The 19573-nt window shown below is 41.2% G+C and overlaps 1 protein-coding gene and 1 long non-coding RNA gene across 2 annotated transcripts; both read right to left on the reverse strand.

Moving 5' to 3' along the window:
* Nucleotides 1–318: 318 nt before the first annotated feature.
* LOC147751829 (uncharacterized) lies at nt 319–5034 on the reverse strand. Its single transcript, XR_015315805.1, has 2 exons — nt 4448–5034; nt 319–3972 (listed from the first exon to the last, which is right to left on the reverse strand). It is a non-coding gene; the product is annotated as an uncharacterized LOC147751829 (long non-coding RNA).
* Nucleotides 5035–5327: 293 nt separating this feature from the next.
* On the reverse strand, nt 5328–15826 carry LOC111272686 (uncharacterized). The gene is made up of 7 exons (XM_086973364.1): nt 15635–15826; nt 12771–13016; nt 10327–10642; nt 9463–9468; nt 9119–9262; nt 7773–8093; nt 5328–5455 (listed from the first exon to the last, which is right to left on the reverse strand). The coding sequence occupies exons 1-7, from the start codon at nt 15824–15826 to the stop codon at nt 5328–5330; spliced, it is 1353 nt and encodes a 450-aa protein (XP_086829490.1).
* Between the last annotated feature and the right edge of the window lie 3747 nt (nt 15827–19573).

Below are 19573 nucleotides of genomic sequence, written 5' to 3' on the forward strand. Positions count from 1 at the left end.
CGGACGCACCTCCATTCCACTTTTACCATTTGCGCAACGACAACACTAACATAAGGTGGCAACTCCCGATGGCGATCCACTCCGCCCGTTCAACGGGTAATGACGTTATCTTTGTCGTCGAAGCGGTAGTGCCAGTGATAATAATTGTACACAGCAGATGTCACACACTGCGCCCCCAACCCTCGACACCATGAAGCCTTTCGTTACCACCTTTAGACCCGCAGATCCTTCCTGCTTGCCCCATCTGTTTGCTATTTTCCTCAATATCTGGCTAACATAATCTATGCTAACTTTACTCAACGTTCAAAGAATATTGCATTTGTGAAATTTGTTCGTTTTTAATTTTTTTTTTACCTTTACTCATCCCTTCATTGAGTGCTTTTGTTAGTTTATGGTACGTGCGCCTATTGTCTCAGATCACTAATCTCCTTACGCGATGACGATGTGTTCCTGCCTGAACGAATCGGTTATATTAGCTTGATATTTCTCCACATTACCCTCTGCCTGTACATAGCACGGTTTTGGTAATTTTTTTTAGCTTAATTTCGTATGCACACTCTCGTCACTGGGTGCGTCTTTTTTCAGTTGATTTCAGTCACAAAATGCGCTTGGGACTTTTCTCCCTTTTGCGAACCCTTGTGCCCCCACCCCCGCGCAGCCGCCGTGGCGTTACTCGCGTCTCGTTTTATTCACCCTGCATTTCGGCCGTTCCTGCCGCTGCTGCTGCTGCTGAGATCGCCGCCTCTTCCACAGAGCACGGAATTGAAGGAATAGTGGATCGCAGCATAATTAAACGACTTTAGTTAACGTATCGCTGCAGTACCTAGCACAGAATTTTTATGGAGGAGAACGTTAGTTAGCATCACGCGTCCACGTGACCATCTGATGGACATATACAGTAAATGAAACTCCGGGAACAGCGAGATAGAATAACCTCGTAGCTCTAGGGCAACACCGCGACTGCCACTGCCGCTTCTCGTTCGGGCTACGTGGTTTCACATAAACTGAATTCGACTGAGGACCGAATGGGAAGTATAGCCGTTAGCTTGAGAATGGTCCAGGACTAGTTGATGGTTTCTTCATTAAAAACATCCAAATGAGCGACAGCTTGGATCAAAATGGCGGCGTAATACTCCTCTTTAAATAATAGCATACATTTATTCAATATTATCCTATATATTACATAGTGTACTTCGGCGAATACCGATACTGAAGCACGATGGGCCGCTATCATCTACCTGCGTGCATGTCGATGGAATTCCTATGAAGGCATTGAGGCTGGCACGAATTTTTCGTCGTTTAATTTCGGGGGCGTGAGCAAATACACCTTTGTCACGTAGTTTGTTATTAAAAATCAATCGAGAGAACATTGTGCGACATTTAGGTTGATCGCGGCAGGAGCGCGGCAAACGGACGAACGCTTTCCTCTGCTACTGATGTGTTATTACTCTCATGAACTTCACGACAATAACTAAACTCGATATGTCGATTTAGCGGCGCAGAGTTGAAGGGGTTTCCACCATTTAAGCCGTTCCATATGCATCATTCATTAGTAACAAAAGCTAGCCAGTAAAATGTTGTCCTTTTGACTAAGAATTCAATTAACGTTAAGGCCATTCAGCATATATCTGCTCGTAAGGCATCGCTAATCATAAACGACGACTATTTTTCAAATGGGCGAATGAACATCGCCGTTTTAGGCTCTCCTCATAGACGGACTGCTACGATTATCCTCGGCCAATAAACGTTTGGGTTTGACGGTGCGTTTCGGGTGAGCTAGTTGGCTGGTAGCGTCGTTTGATCAACGCTTCAGAGGCCAAACTAATCACTATAGAATATTTCATCGATACTAATTAACGATATAGAGAATGGCTTGTAAGACATGGTGATAGCTACAGAGGTTCGAGTTTTACTAAGACCGGCTGGAAAAGCTGGCCGTACTGCTCTAGCATGACTATTGAGGGTAGGCGTTAAAGTACTGCAGCTTGTTCACTATCGATTTTATTGTCGAGCGATGATCTTCACCGTTTAGCACGTCCAGATAAACGACTAATAGCTTCCTTTGTCACCCCCCACCCGCTTTCCATTTTCAACTTCGTATCCACATCCACACAAACGCAGCACGAAGCAAAACGGCACGTTTATAATTATCATTATACTATTGCCCCAGGCTTCACGTTTTGCTGCGGGCTACATCGTAAGTAACAAGGCTTGCGTTCTATTATGTTTTTTTTCACTATGCGATGGTGAAGGGTGTAAACGTTACGAAGTAGCTATTGGAATTCGTCCGACGACGCCAGTACCCACTGTTATCAGTGAGGAAACAAGCAAAAATGCGTATATCGTACGAATGAAACACCCGTTTGCTGCCTGTATAACCCTCTACTCAGATCTAATATGTATAAATATATACGCGAATACTCGAATATAATTAAAATATAGTCAAAATCGAATACTAGGTCGTGCCCATTTGCGACGGATATCTGTCGAAAATATTATCGTGGGGCATACGGAAGTGGGCAATTCACTTCAGTTCATAGAGAGCTTAACGTGAAATCGTACTCCTTCTTTTTTATGTACATTATGTCTTTGTATAATCTTGCAGGCTTATTATTACATGTATGTACATATTTTCATCCGTTGGTGTTTTTTGCCTTAGTGGAGAGGGTTATGGCCACTAGCGTAATCCTCGATAGCATACCACGCAACCAAATACGTGCCGGGCGTATTGTCTGCTGCACGAGACAGCTATGGTACGTATGGTATTGTCGGTGCGATGACCATAAATCGTCCGTCTGGCAGTCAAAAGCTAGAGAGTGAGCGTACATGGGCATACGTATAGGAGTACCGATTTCTTTTGATATGCCAACTGAAAACACTCCCAGGTTTCCTTCAACTGCCATGCCGTCATTGTAATCAGTGAACGATTGCTTTGAACCAGACCTATTTGTATTTATAATATTATACAAGCGTAGTAACTGTACTCACTTTCAGGTAGAGAATGCTATCGAGACATTGAAGATAAGACCAACAGCAACGCGTCTATCCTATCCTGCGTTGGAAGGCTGTTTACGCATGTTTGGCCTAAGTCGCTATCCCTGATGTTACTATTACTGCTACTCATGACCCCGCCGACCCCCTCCCGCGCCCCCCGCCTTCATACCACCATTTTGTTGTTGTCGTCGTCGTCGTCGTCGTTGCTGCTACTGCTGCTGCTGCTGTTGCTGTCATTTTTATTATCGACGCAGCATAGCTTGATTATAGTTTTCTTTATGTGGGGCACCTCTCCAAGTTTTTCCAGACTTGTAGGTCCGACTGGGTTGGCTCAGGTAAATCGACGCTCTTGTTTAGCTTTCAATCGAACCCTCTCCTTTTCGTCTAGCTGCTAATATTACCCCTTGCGATGGGACGATTCATCACCTGTACTGAACTGATTTCTACGCACGTGGATACCAATAGGTAAATTGACGTGAAGCCCTGAAGAGCAGGCAGGAATGGTGAGCAGTAGCAATGGCAGCAGTAGTTTTGCCGTTGCCGCTGCTGCTGCGACAGCTGTATCTGACTGGTCCACAAGATCTTCACCACCGCACATTTATTCTTCTTATCTAGAATGAATGTCTGTAGTAGTTGGACGAAATAGTACAGATGGCTGACGACTACCATTAATTGATGACACCGCCGAAAATGCAGATCCCGGACGCAACTTACTCGTGGGCCCAGCAGGTAGCTCACACGTAGCCTCTCTGTGTAATAGAGTCGGCCTCGTGAGGTTCCTCTTCTGTTTGGTACTTTTGGGCAGATCGACGTCATGATCCATTTGCTAGTGGTGCGGTTATGAGATGGCAAAGAATCGATGGTTGAGCATAAGATTAATGAAACAAGTAATAACGAATGCGACATTACGTTCGGCTTCATTATAATGATTCCCCGAGCTATTTAAACACGCCATGTCCAGCCGCTTGAACGAGATGCCTGCAACGCGATACAGAGACAAGCGTTTACGATCACGGCCATAAAATAAGTGTGAATTTAAAATGTACTTCATTTGAAATTAACTAACACGTTAAACGTGCCACCTTCAACTTTGGCTCGCTATTTACAATTTTGCTTTACTCAACTGTTAGACGTTATTTTAGCTTCGTCTAAAAATCATTAGTCAAACAGAGAGTAAATCAGTTACCGCACTAAGAGCCTCCTCGTTACCGTCATCATCGGCTAGATATCATCCTCACACATATACCTAATATGATATGGATGTATAATATATGTGGGTGGATATACATTCATATTGTGTATCAACGACCTATGCAGACATATAACTTTGGTCTTGATTCTATGTTATCTTCTTTTACGCCTCGCCTTCCTTCCTTCGCTCTTTCTAGAAAATTATCATCTGTCGGGGCAGTCGGATGGCCAGCTAAGCAATGATGTGGAGTGAGGCGCCCACCTTTGGTAATCTCGTTTGCCCAAAGCAACAGGGATGGCAAGAAGATGAAGCAGACACCAAACTCTCCGTACTAACAAGCGTTAATATTCACACAGTAGGAACTAACGGTATCGGAGGACACGGCATCGGTGGCCTTATAATGTTTACATTGACATGGCCATTTTCTAACGGTCAAGCAAGCATGAAAGGAGGTAAATGTGCTGCTACGGGCCTTTCCCGCTTTTTCGGACGCCATCGGGTTTCTTTGCTTTCCACTACTCCGCTTTCTACCACTGGTAGTGAGTGCTTTAAGTTTGCCCTTTCCCGAAACATCGTCTGAATTCACCTCTAAGGTCCACCAAGAACGTCTGCGGTTATGCTGCCGGCTTTGATGGTAAATGTAGCAGCGGTAGTACGATCAGTAGCGACCTCGGCTACTCGTTTTTGCCGCTTGGCCACCTTCGACGAGGTCCGAGTCGGCAGCTAAGGGTAAATTTGATGGTGGAGCGGGCCCCCGTCGAGAAAAAGAAATTGAGAGGAAACCTCATAAGGAAGGAATCCTGATTTGGTCCTCCTGAGGATTTTTTGTTCCGTTTCGTCTTGCACCAAACCAGAGGAGCAATCATAGCGAGTGGATACTCTTATCCAAGCACCAAAATAGCAAGTTCTAAGTATTGTATATCACGCCATTCTGTACAGACAGGGAAATCTAGACGCTTCATTTTCCATGCGGAAAAATGGCTTATTGTGTAAGCTTTCCTGCTATATTTTATAATGATATATTTTAGGTACGTAACGCGTACTCATAGAAAACGCATTCAATCGTACATAGCGGTTCGTGCTTACACAGGTGATGATGTTCAGCGTAAGGCCATACGAATGGATATCATCTACGAGACGACTAACCTTTAAGGTGAGATGGAGCTGAGCACTTAGTTTCTAACGGTAACGAGACGACAATTTTGCCGCTAGACGAGTGCGCATACTGATAGAACCACGATAGCGAGCAGTCGCAATCCAATGGATTATCTGTAATGTAATTATGACATAGGTTATGTACGGGAGGGGAACTTCACCTATGTTCAATAAAACTGACGTTATCTATAGATTCTCACTCAATTTAGGAGTGCTTAGCTTACAACTTAGTAACATTAGGATTTAATTAAGAAAACGGTAATTAGCATCTAAAGACCTTCCCTCGTAGATAGAGTTCATAAATCCCTGTCAAACTGTCGTTTCTGACCGTTTGCAATTGGCTGCTGCCGTGGCATTTTCTTTTTTAAATTTCTATGATGAAGTACTCTTGTAACTGCTCTTCTTCGGATACCTCCACAAATCATCTTTTCGACTTCTTTATAGGAAAATATAGATTTGTCTCTGATAATTCCCAGTGCCAGCTAGATCGTGATGGGCGTCCTAAGTAATTACGTTTCTAACTCAAGCCGCCCTGGAAGCGACAATATTTCCATCTGATCGTGGAGTTTAGTAGAAAACTGATTTAGTCCACAAGAGTTACTCTCATAGATAGTAAATCACTTGCGGCAAGGTAACAGTAATATTAAGAGTTCCTAGGGACTCTGCGTTGTTGACGTTCTCGATTTGTTACAATGTTTCAGAAAATGATATACTACAATTATGAATGATTGAATGAGCCACGGACTCTTGTATATGGGAGATCGCTTTTGAAGGGCCTCAAAAATCCTAAATCTTCTGTATTCTTTCAACGAGATTGTGTTAACTTTGCCCTCGACTCATAGACTTTATTTAATTAGTCTACGCGTTGATACGATAGTTGGCTGAGTTAGCCTTGTCGGAAGAGTTTTGCTACACCGCCACGCCGCTTTTGTGCCTTGTCCTCTGTTTTCCCTTATTCGCCGATAGGCGCAATAATTTAAGATGTTCTTCAAGGAACTTCACTTTTCTATGCCTTATGATAGAAAAGTTGTGATGCGCCTTTTTCGATGCGATGCATGCATAGTACTGTGTGTTTCCGCCAGTAAACAAATAGTAGGCAAAGATGAAAACGTGGGTAAACCCTGATTGAACCGTGTATTTTATTAGCGAGGGGTGTTCCGAGCTACTGGACGTTTATTGGAAACGTGGTTTACAATGGTCCGGTTCGAAACCGAAAATGTTGGGCACTCCGAACCATATTCGGTGTTGCTTATACCAAATCGGATATACTGCTGAATAATGCATACATTCCTTGGTAGCAATAGGTAAGGTCAGGTTATTCCTATCAGTTGACAATTATAATGCATGCGTACATGTTTAAGTCGAGAGCACAAAATCTACAATGTTTTATTTGAATAGGATAGCTTAAGACAACGGCTTAGGTGAAACGGTGGTGGCACAGCAGTGCTAGGTAGCAACCTTTTTCCAAGTCCAAAATGACAAAAAGTAACTGGTATCGCATTCGCAATGGAATAGGCAGTACCGAGTGAAAGATATAGTCTAAATAGACTGAGAAATAGAAGACTTATGAATCCTTGCTTCTTACTTAATTTTCTATCAGGTCAAACATTTTTGTAGACTATAGCAGATTCAATTCTATTGATATCTTATCTTCTTGTTGTAAAGAAGATCAGACAGCCTACCAATTTCCGTCGTTTTTGCTCATATAAGCCAGTACATTAGTAGGCCACAACATGTGATATGTATCTATAATGTAGAAAGAACTACAGAGGATACACGAGAAAAGTTAATAGTCAAAACATAGATCTAAAAGATAGACCACACGCGTCATTGGCGAGGTTTCGTTCGTGGGTTGGTTAGCGACCTTGACAGAGTAACGAGCGTCATCAGGATTGTTCGAAAAAAATACTTTCGCTTGACCTACGTCACACGATAGGCATGATCGAAACTGAAGTCTCGATAGTCCAAGCTAATTTATACACAGCAAACATATAATTAATTAGAAAATAAAGCTACTAAATCTTGGGCCCTAATACACTCTGCGTTTTATTTACGAAATACCTATGTTCGATGTTAGATTCGTACGTTGGCTTTGAGGTAACTGTTGGTGACAGTAACTTTCAGCTTGTCAGATAGAATGGAATATATGATGTGGAATACTGGAAACGTGATAATCACGCCTGGAGTACTAATGAATCGTGACAACTTTCTGTTCGTTTAAATAACGCTGGTGGCGGTCAACGAAAGTATCAAATTAACCAGCTACCTACGCATCCACTCAGAAAACTATTTTCGTGCAAAGTTTAACTTGTGTCTTGTACAGTTGCGCTGGCTCTGGTACGTTGGCCGTTATAATAAATGACGGGTATTAGACAAAATGGAAAATGATAGAAAAAGTTGTAGTTTCTATGCGGAGCATTCGTTTCCATACCGTGCACATCTAGAATAACAAGCGTGTCTGTGATTTTTTCAAACACAGAACGATGTAGCACCCGCAGTCGGTTGTGGTTAAGATAGAGCCACTCAAGGTGCGGCAGATTGGCGAAAGCCTCAGGAGACAATGATGCGATGCGATTATGCATCATATAAAGGAACTTGAGATTAGCTCCGAATGGCGAAAATGCGTAACTTTCGAGCTTGCTGATATTATTGCCGCGTAGATCCAGTTCACGCAGTTGAATCATGTCACGTAAAGGTTCGCTAGGAACCTCATCTAGGCGATTGAAGCCTAGTTTAAGCCATTCCATGGTTCCTGAAATAGCGATAACAATTATAGTTCCCATTAAAATTGTGTATACATTTATTCTAGATTTATCAGTCCTTTCTGACTGATACTGACTAACGTATGGAGCTAAACGTAAACTTGCTATGTTGATGGTGTCGTTTACATTTACTTTGGGCTGGCACTTTGATGGACCGATATTTCCGGCTTGTAAAATTTGCCGTCTAACACGAAACTAATTGAATTAATGTAGAAGTTAGTTCATGCTGCTGAAATATAACTTTCGAGTGGATCGGCATAACGTGCGAAGCTCGACAGTGTATTGAAGTCTTCAGCCGCGGAACTTTCATTTCAGAACTTAGCTCATCTCGCCAATGAAAAGTTTTACCTTGCCTTTACCTAAATATATATATAACAATATAGTAAGGAGAAATAGGTGGTTGAATTTACAAGAACACGTATTTATGGCTATGACAATTTAAAATAAACACCCACAATACGCCGGTCTAATAAAAAAAGGACAATGCTAGAAGAAGCATGTGTTCAAAGCCTGGATCCTGTTTGCTCGCCTCACTGCCCCTGAGAAACTAGCCGAGGTCGCTAATCTTGCGGGTTGACAGGTTCATTAAGAACGTAGCCAGGCGATACATGGAAACGGGAGTAACAGCCTCTAACAGGGCAAATTTTTACGACAGCTACGCTGCTTTACTAGATACGAGACAAAAAGGAACAATGCTGCGTCGATTTTTCGGGGACCGAGGATCTGTTTTTGTGGCGTCACGCAAAATCAGCGGCTTAAAGGACCCACCCAAGCATGGCGTAATAAGACCCCTTAATTGATAAAGGTTTAGTGGCTTGGCACGTTGGGGGCAACAGGCACCAATATTAAACACACGACCGTCAAATGGCTGTAGGCTTCAACAATACAAGTTATGAATGGGCTAAGCCTTTAGAAAATCAGTATACTAAGACTAACAGTTCACTAACATTTTTAAGGAGTACAGAACACACATATATATATATACATTATATGCACTTTATATATTGGAACTAACCGCTAATCTCTCGAAAAGCGTCAGGGTGGATGAAGTCAATATTATTGCGTGTGAGGTCTAGCGATACAAGGCCTGTCAACCTTTTCAAAGCCCCCGCTCCCACCTCACTGATCTGATTCTCCGCTAAATTTAGCTTGTCGAGCTCTGCAATCAATAACAAATAGAAAAAATACTTTGTTATACGTAGAAGTACCTTGAGCACGAATTTTGTCTCCGTCAGAAGTAAATACCCATTTAAATGAGTTTTTAAATCTGTTAATATATTTGAAACTGTAAATACACACATAGCAAGGCAGCTAAATTCGGGGTATATATCGCAACTTAGGCCACCTCTTTGCCCCTACGCCTACCTAATGTTTGCCTGTATTCTACGATCTAGGTATAAAGGTAAATATTTGTCGAGTGCGTGTGTCGAGAATGTACATGCATGGAGACATCCGCGTAAAGCTGGAAGAATACAAAATGTTTAGAACTATATTGTTCTTTAGTTTGTGAGTCATCGATTCCGACATCCTGTGATTCTTTCTTACAGTACAAATATAAGCAGATCATGCTTTTTATTCCTCTCAAGTTTGCCGTAAACGACTTTGCTCCTTGTTTTCGTTTTTCCGATCAACAGTGGCCCTATGCAAGGGCGCCGACCCACCACGGCCTAAATATTTGTCCAGGTTCCGTTCCGAGAACAATGTGTAAATTTCAAAAAAATAATGTATTCATGCAAGCCTATTCCATACACTAAAATAGAGTGGATTCTCAAATGGAACACATACACGAAGGGGAACTATGCCTTTGTGCAAGTTGGATGTTTCACATAATCTGTGCATAATAATTTCTACCTGAGAAATGGCTGGCAAGTGATATTGACGTTTCTAGAGTAACGCTGCACAGCAGTTTTGCTGTTCGAATAAGAGCCTCTTAGCAGATACGAAAGAAATACTGGCAGGTGCGTGTTGGGAAGGCTTCAACTGTGCCCCGAGACCAGAGATTTAGACAGCTGCTCAGGATTAATAGGGCTGAAATGTCCAATACGGGTCAGCAAAGGTACTCTTATCGGCAAAAGTTATTTTACCACTGGTCAAACACGCTGTGACCCTTTCTGTCCATCTGTCAAGGATGTTTCTTCTTGCCTCTTCTCATTGTTTGCCTTGTAAGAGAGCGTTTAGTATGTTATTAGCAAAAATATTGTGAAGGAAAATAGCAAAGCTTACCTTCAGGCAAATGTTCTGTCTCGATCTGAGTGATATTGTTCTCATGAAGATCGAGGTGTTGCAGTCCAGCTATAAGCGCTAACGCTTCAGCGGGAATTCGAGTGAGGTTGTTGCGACCGATATTTAGCCGCGTAAGATTGTTCCCACAAGACAGAAAGGCTGCCGAGTCCAAAGTGTGTAGCCTGTTGCCATACAGCGTTAAGCGGATAAGCGAGACAAGACCGCGGAATGACTCACTACGCAACATGGTGATTCGATTCAGTGAGAGATTGAGCGATACTAGGGCTTTCAGCGCTTCGAAGGCTTCTGTCGGAATCTGCAAACGTATCGAGACGAATCATTAAAGGTACAATCAGTAAAGATGTCCGCATTTCAAAGCCTCTAATTGACCAAGCAACGTTAGCTGTTTATATCTGTAATATCGCCACATATATATATATATATATATATATATATACATCTGGTAATTGCCTAGAAGCTGCGGTTATTGTAGCCTCATACCTAGATCAATTATCACAAGACAGTGATAGAAATCTGCTGCTAGATCGCAGCGTCAATCCATGGAGAAAGATATGCGCACTTACCAAGACTTTTTGTGTAATGACACTAAATTCAAACATATTTAGTAGCAGCATTGTGCGACAAGGGACAATATCACTTTAGTCTCGTGAAGAAATAAACAATGTATACGTATGCTCATTGATTGTTATAGGAAAAGTTTGCTAAGGCAGCATAGGGGGAGTTCCGCGTAACTTATGATAACGAACGCCTCGAACACTGCGGCGCTGGCCGAACAAGGTGGTAAACAGCCTGAGCCATGGGTATCCATTAAGGCGCATCAACGTCCTGTACCAGGAACGAAATCATTGACCTAGCCAAGCATCGACAGAGGCTCGTGCTGGATCCAGCTCTGTTTCGTACTTGGCCGACTAGGACTCAACCTAGGCTGGATGAAAGCAAGGGATTTCTTAGAGCGCGAACTGGCATCGCTTATATTTCTTGACGAAACGGGCCGTATTTTGACATACATTTCTGTATTAAATATATGAATAATCCCTCTATGTAAATTTATTGCTGCGTGCTGTGTTGCAGTGTTCTTACAGACAGTTCTACTAGTGCTAACAAAAAATCGGTAGGGCTATTGCTTTTTTTTTTTAGTCTTAATTTTCCAATGAAATAAGGAAACACATAATCGTTTTCGTAAGAGATATACTTTGCATTGATTCGACTACTATCGGGGATATCAACCTTTTCATGTAGTCGTTCGTTGTCTTTGTCCATATACCCAAGAGTACGATTTATTACTTAGTCAAATATTAACAAAGCTAATGAGACCACTAGATTGACCGCTGCACATTCGTGAAGCTAGATAGAAGATTAACCGATTATAATATGTTTAATAACAATCGTTTTGTAGATCTTTATTTAAAGAATATCGTTAACGCTATTTCTATAGATATTTCTCGCAAAAATTATGACTTCAGCAAATCTGATCGTCACCTTTAGTTAATAAATGCGATATACAACAAAAAAAAAAAAAAAAAAAAGCTTGTCGGTATGTTGTAGTACAAAACCTGTCAATCTGAGGTCAAAAGCAGACAAATTAATGCGGTAATTTATCAATATTATTCTTCACCCCTAATAAAGTCTTCTCTATTCGACCAGTTTCGCTTTTTCATGATTGCATCACAACACTGCAGTCATGAAGAAGACCGACAACTTTCACCCAAGTGAGCGATTTGTTCATGAAGATAAAAAGAAAAGAACTAAAACTCACACGCTTACAATTAAGCACCGTTTAAAGGTTCTTAGAAGGACAGTTGAAGATCAATACCGAGACTGAATCCGCGACAAAATCAAACACGACTCCGTAACATCCGTTCGTGCATTCAATCGCTAATTACGTGTAAAGATTGCTTATTAAGAGATTTCGATGTTTACAAATATACTAAAAATACAAATAGTGCGACTCCTTGAAACAGGTTAGATTATTTTCAGATATATTCTCGGTGTGTTTGTCGTAGTGGCCTGCAAAATGCAAGGGTTCCCCAAAAGGAACGAACCGATCAAACCTAACGACCATTTGGAGCGGCTGATAATACACTTTATGTTAGTATAGAAACCACAGCTACAAAAGGTCGCTAAATATCCGGTCTGAGCATTTTACCGGATAGTATAGCCTATCAAGGCGAACCATACTGAACTAACTACCAGATAACGAGCCTAGCATCAAACTGCTAGTATAGCCATAATATAATCCGAATCATACCTCTGACATCTTTTCAGGTTTCTAAGATAAATAATAAAACAGATGAGAGAACTGGATCTAACTAACCTTAAGTATACACAATGTATTTCACTAAATAGCATATAATATGAAACAGAAACATGTTTAAGACCTGTAGAGCATGGCCGCATGTATTCGAGAATATTCGATGCAATACCTCGGTTAGATGATTCTTGGAAAGATCTAAAGACTCTAGACGGTCCCCGAGATCCTGGAAGGCATCGCGATGGATCGAGCTAATGTTGGCTTCATGCACTAACAGATGCTTTATATCCAAGCCATAGAGAATATCTTCAGCCAGAACGCCCATATAGTTGTTAATGAGCTTCAGGTACATAATCGTGTCCTGCTGCTCCGCCACCTGAAACAAATGCGGGACATTTACGTACACTATTGAAAGCGACTATCATTCATATCTGCTGGCAGCAGGATAAGCTTACCGATCATAAATGAGAAAGATCCTTTAATAAGAACTACTTACGGATCTGAGACGGTGAGAGCTAAATGTATAATTTCCAAATTCAGCCGGTAAGATATAACGCAATACAGTGAAATAGGCAAAAAAAAAAAAAGAATAAAAAGCATAAAATTGCAAGGACTGTTTCGTTTGCTGCGTTATTGAAACTGGAAATCTTCCTGCCCTGGGCTAGTTACGAATGCCCAACGGTACTGATGTAATATCTGATTGTCACCTCGAAATACCCTATTCACTTACACAAATAATATGAATATTAGTAGTAGAAAAAGCTTTTTATCGACGTCTCCCTGGGATCGGTACGTCTAGAGTCAATCTCAATGTAAAACAACATTCACTATATTCAAGGTGATCTAAGGACAAAACAAGCTGTTTAATCTATAGTAGAGCGAAAAATTTATATGTGTCATAAACCTATCAAATTTGTGCAAACAGAGCCGCTTAAGATGTTGTATCTCTTTCCGTGGGGCGCTATTTGTAGCCATAATAGTCTGGTGCTGTGCTTAGCGAAAATAACACAGTGATCAGTTTGTATAAATGCATCCTTAAGTAAGTTTAGGTATTGGAATAGCTACTTCACCTTTTCGGGTAGGTGCTTGCTCGAGAAAATTGACTGATCCAACATACTGGTGTAGTTACGTCAAAAAAATGTTGTTATTACAATTACTTTTACTAGAAATCTGCATGACAAGCAGAAAGTACAGACCACAGAGTGTTGCTGTATACAGGCACAAAGCTTAAATGCGTAAACGTTACGTTGTTAAGTAAAAATAACCCAGTTTCTTTTCTTTTTGCGCTTTCCTCATTGCTTTTCATCTCTTCCCTTGCTTGCCAGGAGTAAACGTTGATGTTCAGCCAGCTTTGACTTTTTAGTCGTCTGCGTTTCCTGTCAGTAAACACTATTTACGCACATATCACACCGAAGGAGAATGGCTTTAAGCTTAGCCCATTTGGGCCATTTAGAACTCTAAGCTTAAGGCTGCGGACCTAAAGTTCCACTCTGCCTAGCTCGATGACGCAAGCTATGCGTAAAGCACTTTCGCCACTAGTAACTTAGAAAAAAGGTAGTGCTTTTTTTTGATATTGATTCTGCTCTACGGTGCATATAGTGAGAGCCATATGCAAGAATCTATGTATATGGGTAGATGGATGCACGAATGCGGAGTTAATTCGAACTGCGCAAACCACAAACTTTTTGCATAGAAACTTACAGCCAGTCAATGATGGAGCAATCAAACACTAAGAGGATCTAGGCAGGTTGTGCCTACAGCCTCTCACGGGCTGTATTTCCACTCATGCTTTTTGCAGTATGGGTAGATATTGGAAGTCCATTGACTACCTTAGTAGCTTGCACGTCCCCCTAAAACAAGCCTGGGTAAGACTATCCGTAGCCAATAATCGAAAGCAATTTTCTTTCGATGTCCCATGTCTTCTCATACTGTACTTCCACAAGATCATCAGCCGTTCAGGTTCTGTTAACGTCTCGGTTGCTAGCTTAAAGACAGTGGTTGTTTTGGGACACTCCCATATGTATCGAGATTTACTTTGGCAACGCTTTGCAAGATGGCTAGGTAGTTGCGCGAATCCCGTCGTGTGTAACCCAAAGTCTAATAGTAATAATATATATAATATAATATAATAATAAAGTGACATTTTCTTAAGTGCCAACCGGAGCCAACTTGCCAGATATGAAACGGCGATAACAGTTCAGCCTTATGTTTGGCTCCGCACAGAGCTCCGCGGCTTTCGAAACTGTTTACGAGTAAACACTATATAGTACTTGTTGTGAATTCAAATAAAACACTAACTTCACTTCGAGTTCGTCGTAAAGCCGCAAACAAATTTTAGATTTATACAATAGGAATTTCTACGGAACCGCAAAAATATAGCGGTGTTACAAAGAAGCACCTAATATATTTGGGAGACTGCTACCGCTACGGTAAACGGTGTACTTCGTTGCGCAGCATCGTTTGGTGGACGCACAAGCGGCCTATTTTCAGTTGCGAGTCATCTGTTAAGTCAATGTATACCGCTTCCGGATGTCACCTCCGGATAGACAGATTGTTTTTCGTATACATGGACAGTGCGTGTAGAGGCGTGAATTGATTAGCTCACACTCGGATAGGGCTTTGCCTAATCTGAAAGGCTGTTTTTCTGGCCACACGTACTTAACAATTGCTTCAATGTAGCACAACCAGCATGTGTCTCTAAGCTTCGTACTCGGCTTGCCGCTTCCTCTTTTAGAATACTCATACTGCGTTTGTCTAGCCTATATTTCTTTCGATAGCTTTCCGACTATCTTTCAACGCAAGCCTACAAAATCACTAAGAATAACGATAATAATAATAATTTTTATTATACCTAGTTCCGCAACTAATAACTGCAATATATATTTATAGTAAGGTTGTAGAATGAACTCACATTGTGTAAAAAAAATTCTAACCAAATTCTGGGTACAGCGTTTTGCTGCGTCCAATCGCACAGATTTAGCCAAGATTCCGATAGCGAGCGAAGTTTTAAGATATATATCAAAATTAATTATTTACCAGCAGCAGGATACTGCGTATCTTATCGATGTTGCTTCGTTCACAAAAGATGTCCAGACCGCGGCTTTTTTCGATGCAGTAGCATTGAACACCTGGAACCCGCGCAGGACACCCGAAGCGCCGTCCGCTCACTACCGTTGATACCAATAAGAACCAGACCAGCAGGTCCCGCGAGAGCCAGCGGAACCACATCTGTACAAGGAAGGACAAAAATAGATTTTTATGATGCTATGTATAATCCGAAATGGTCATCAAATAAAACGACACGTCTGGCTGTTTAGATTAAAGACCATTAGATATACAAACGATCATGGCCAAAATGAGTGATCCATGTTACTTACACAAATGTGAGATTCGTTCTGTTCCAGATGCATAACACTGGAATACACCCGGAAATATGAGCATCTTAAACTTTATACCATTTCCAAAACAATCCAAATAAACTTTAGAATACCAAAGTATAGGTTGAGATAAGAGTGAAGTACTTACTAGCGTAGTTCGCGTGGTGCTAACAAAGCGCACGGTGTCTTTACACAAACATAATCTGTTATTTAACAAACTTCTTTCGAAGCTAGTTAAGCCCATGTAGTCTTCAAATTGACCCGCGTTGAAAAAAACAGTTCGAAGGATGCCTATTTTTAGAACGTGTCAGCTTATAGTCAGCTATAGAACAGTAAAAGAACGTCACGTGAAGCGCCACATTTACCATAAAAGCTAGGTTTGTGGTAAGCCTAATTATCAAACTGTCTATTTCTAACGGTGAGCTAAACTTCCGGTAGCATTTACTCCTTACATAATATAGAAATGACAAAGGCAACGGCCGCACATCACACGTAAATATTCATTTTTTAGGTAATAAATTAATTACTTGGATTTTTTCTCACGAACTGGATTGATTAGACATATTAATGAACTCGTTAAAAACATTCGTATTTATTTATCTTTATTGAATTCCATTTTCGAACGAACCTCTGCAGTACAAATAAAAATTCCCTACATATTGTGTATATGTATATATATACAGATAGGAGTACGAAGCGCTGAGTCATAGCTTTTTCAAGGAGAACCAACACTGGGTTGGCAATAGTCGACCATCAGCTTTCTGCTGCAATAACCAAGAAAAAGAAAATAGGAGAATATGCGAGTTAAAGTTGATGATTTGTAACTTACCGTTGGAAGCTAAAGTTGAACCGTCTAGCCTGCCTCAATGCATTCTGTACCTTAAGATGGAACACGATAAGGACGAAAAAATATAAATGTTAGTTAAATAAGTTTTTAAGCCTTGGATTATTTAAACGGTCAAGTTCTAATCGTTAATTAGTTGTAAAATTAAACCACGATATGTGAAAGAGTGAGGCAACGATGGCTGCAGTACTTCGAACATTTTTTTGTTACCTACGTTTCGGATCTTACATTCAAAACTGGGTTTGAATTGCATTAGACAATTGTGACTACTGTGTGTATACATTCGCTTTTTAAATATGAATCTTGATCGGGACAGGGATCATCAGGGTTTCCATAGAGGTTTAAAACAGCCAGCCGCGCAAACCATTAGGTCATTGTTTATGATTAAGTTACAATCACATATAACAGCTGTGTTAACTAATGTCTGATAATAAGTACTGTAAAATAATTTTCTGTATCGATTCGCTTTTCTTAAGTTGCACTTAGGCTACTTTGATAGTCGCTGTGTGCAAATATAACATGGCGGCATAAGGGCAAAACCTCTACATTTGTGAGGATGTGTGCGCTCACCGAAAAACCATTGTTTTGTTATAGCATTAACAAGAACGCAAATTTATCCTTCTGAGGTGCGTCCTTCTTGAGTTGAGTTCTAGTTTAACTCAATAGCGCTACGGATTATTACACTTGAACTGAGCATCTTTTAAGTAGGTCTATCTCAAACAGCACCGCCTGCAGATGAAAGATAATTACACTACGCTTTTCACTAACTAATATTATTTGATAGTCCATATAAACTATGTTTGTGACACGTATCTCCATATAAAACCCGATTCAGGGGCTGGTTATGGTGCGGACCTGACAGAACACAAAAAATAGCTATAGGCGAAATTGTCAACAGCTGAATTCTGCATAAAAACTCCAGGCTCTATAGTTCTAGTGAGACAGCGGAGCCCAGCTCGACCGGGTCAGACTTCACGCGGCGTCACGCCGACGACTGGGTTCAGATCCGTAGCCCAGTGACGCCAGGTTGAACAGCTGCTTCAAGCCATTGGCGTGTCTTCGCTAATTTGGGTAGGCGGTCGTCCACTTCGTAAAGGGTTTTAGTGGGGGCTAGAGCGGTATTGCGGGGTTCCGGACTTGGAAAAAGGGGGCGGATTCCAAGAATTCATATATTTGAGTGGCGTGGTATAGCGCAAGCTTTGTCATGCGTCGCCTCTAGCTGGCTTCACTCTTCCCTTTCTCTAATGCTGTACACATATATGAAAGCACTAGTTGACGCAACACACGCCTAGGTTGTTCAGGAGCGTACGGGTTCAGACTTTAAACGCTTTCAGTATTTTTTTTTCTGTAAGACGCTGATAATCGTCAAGCTAAAAAGTTGATAAGGACATAACTGCCGAGCCGCGTAACGATGTGCATCGTTTATTGGCTTAATTCTATTTTGCAAAATCTTCAGGCAAAAAAGCTAAGTAGTCGCTCTTGAATCTATCGTAATAATCAGAGAATGAAGATAGATCCACGTTTTCTGTCATCATTATGACGATGTTTATGGCGGTCCAACGTTAATTTGCGGCTGGAAAACATGTTGCTCCTTTAAGGCCGTTTAGCCGAACGTAAGAAAGATGCAGTTACAGCTCGCCAGAAAACAGGGTATATGATCGAATGTATCCCTATCCTGAAAAATGTATTTTTTAGGCGAAAAAAAAAAAAAAAACTTATACTCTAGATAGCAGTGTGTAGGAAATGTCACTAAACAATCAACTGCCATTGACAACCCCTCGCCTTGGCGGTCGTCGTAAACGTGATACCCAGCAAGTGGATTCTTAAAGGCGTCGCAGATTGCACTATCACAACTCGATATTATTGCAGAGTAAAAAAATATTTTTAGATCTCAATGTATATTTGATACACAAGTAATATTAAACAATTAAACACACATCTGAGTCAACTAATTTAGTCCAATCCCATAGTTAAACGAAACTGTAACATAATGAGACCTTCTGTCGATAAGAGGGTTCACCTTTATATCGTTTAGCTTGTTACCGCTGTTCCAAAAGCATATTATACAGGCGTTTTTTAGTGGCTATATGAGTCGTACAATATCCGAAACAGCAGCAGCTCGGAAACCTTTGAGCAGTGCGTGTCTAATACTGCTCGCATACGGGTACCATTGGACATACCAGACGACACTTTTCCAGATTACAATATGTAAGCCCGCCGAATCCTAAAGTTTTCTTTGCCGCTAAGGTTCTGCATTTACCAACTTGGACCGGGTTCGCATCGGCGGAAGTCTTGGGAACGCGCATTTACGTCCAGGCGACGTACCTATTCCACTGTCGGAAAGACAGACATGCGACCGGCAACACATATACTGGACAGATCATTCACTTCCTATCCATTTGAAGCAAGCTAATGTTTTTAGGAAGCTACGATCACTGACTTTTTTAAGGTTACCATTCGGTTAAATAATGTTATCCTTTTACAATGTCCTTAAGATTCACACGAAAGCTTCTTCATGCGCTGAACATGGACACGTTTGTAGGCGGGAATCCCATGTTGCATTCTTAGTTGGCGCCCACCCTAATCCGGCCTCGCTCTGTATTGTTTCGATAGACTGGCAGCGTTTGTAAAATAATCAGGGTCGCTATATGTCTATATATATATATCTCTATATCTATTACTATCCATAAGTAAAACATCGGCTTAGTGGTATACCTTCCTCTTCATAAACTTGCGTACTTGGCGAAAGCATGT

The sequence above is a fragment of the Varroa jacobsoni genome, unplaced genomic scaffold (genome assembly GCF_002532875.2).
Source record: "Varroa jacobsoni isolate VJ856 unplaced genomic scaffold, vjacob_1.0 contig03006, whole genome shotgun sequence".
Classification (NCBI taxonomy): Eukaryota; Metazoa; Arthropoda; class Arachnida; order Mesostigmata; family Varroidae; genus Varroa; species Varroa jacobsoni.

What these genes read in the sequence shown, in the direction of transcription:
- LOC111272686 (XM_086973364.1), bottom strand. Translation starts at nt 15,826, where the DNA reads ATGTGGTTCCGCTGGCTCTCGCGGGACCTGCTGGTCTGGTTCTTATTG. An exon ending in CCAAGAATCATCTAACCGAG is followed by an intron (nt 10,643 to 12,770) that starts GTATTGCATCGA and finishes ATACGTTTGCAG; the next exon opens with ATTCCGACAGAAGCCTTCGA. An exon ending in CGCTTTTCGAGAGATTAGCG is followed by an intron (nt 8,094 to 9,118) that starts GTTAGTTCCAAT and finishes TCGCTATTTCAG; the next exon opens with GAACCATGGAATGGCTTAAA.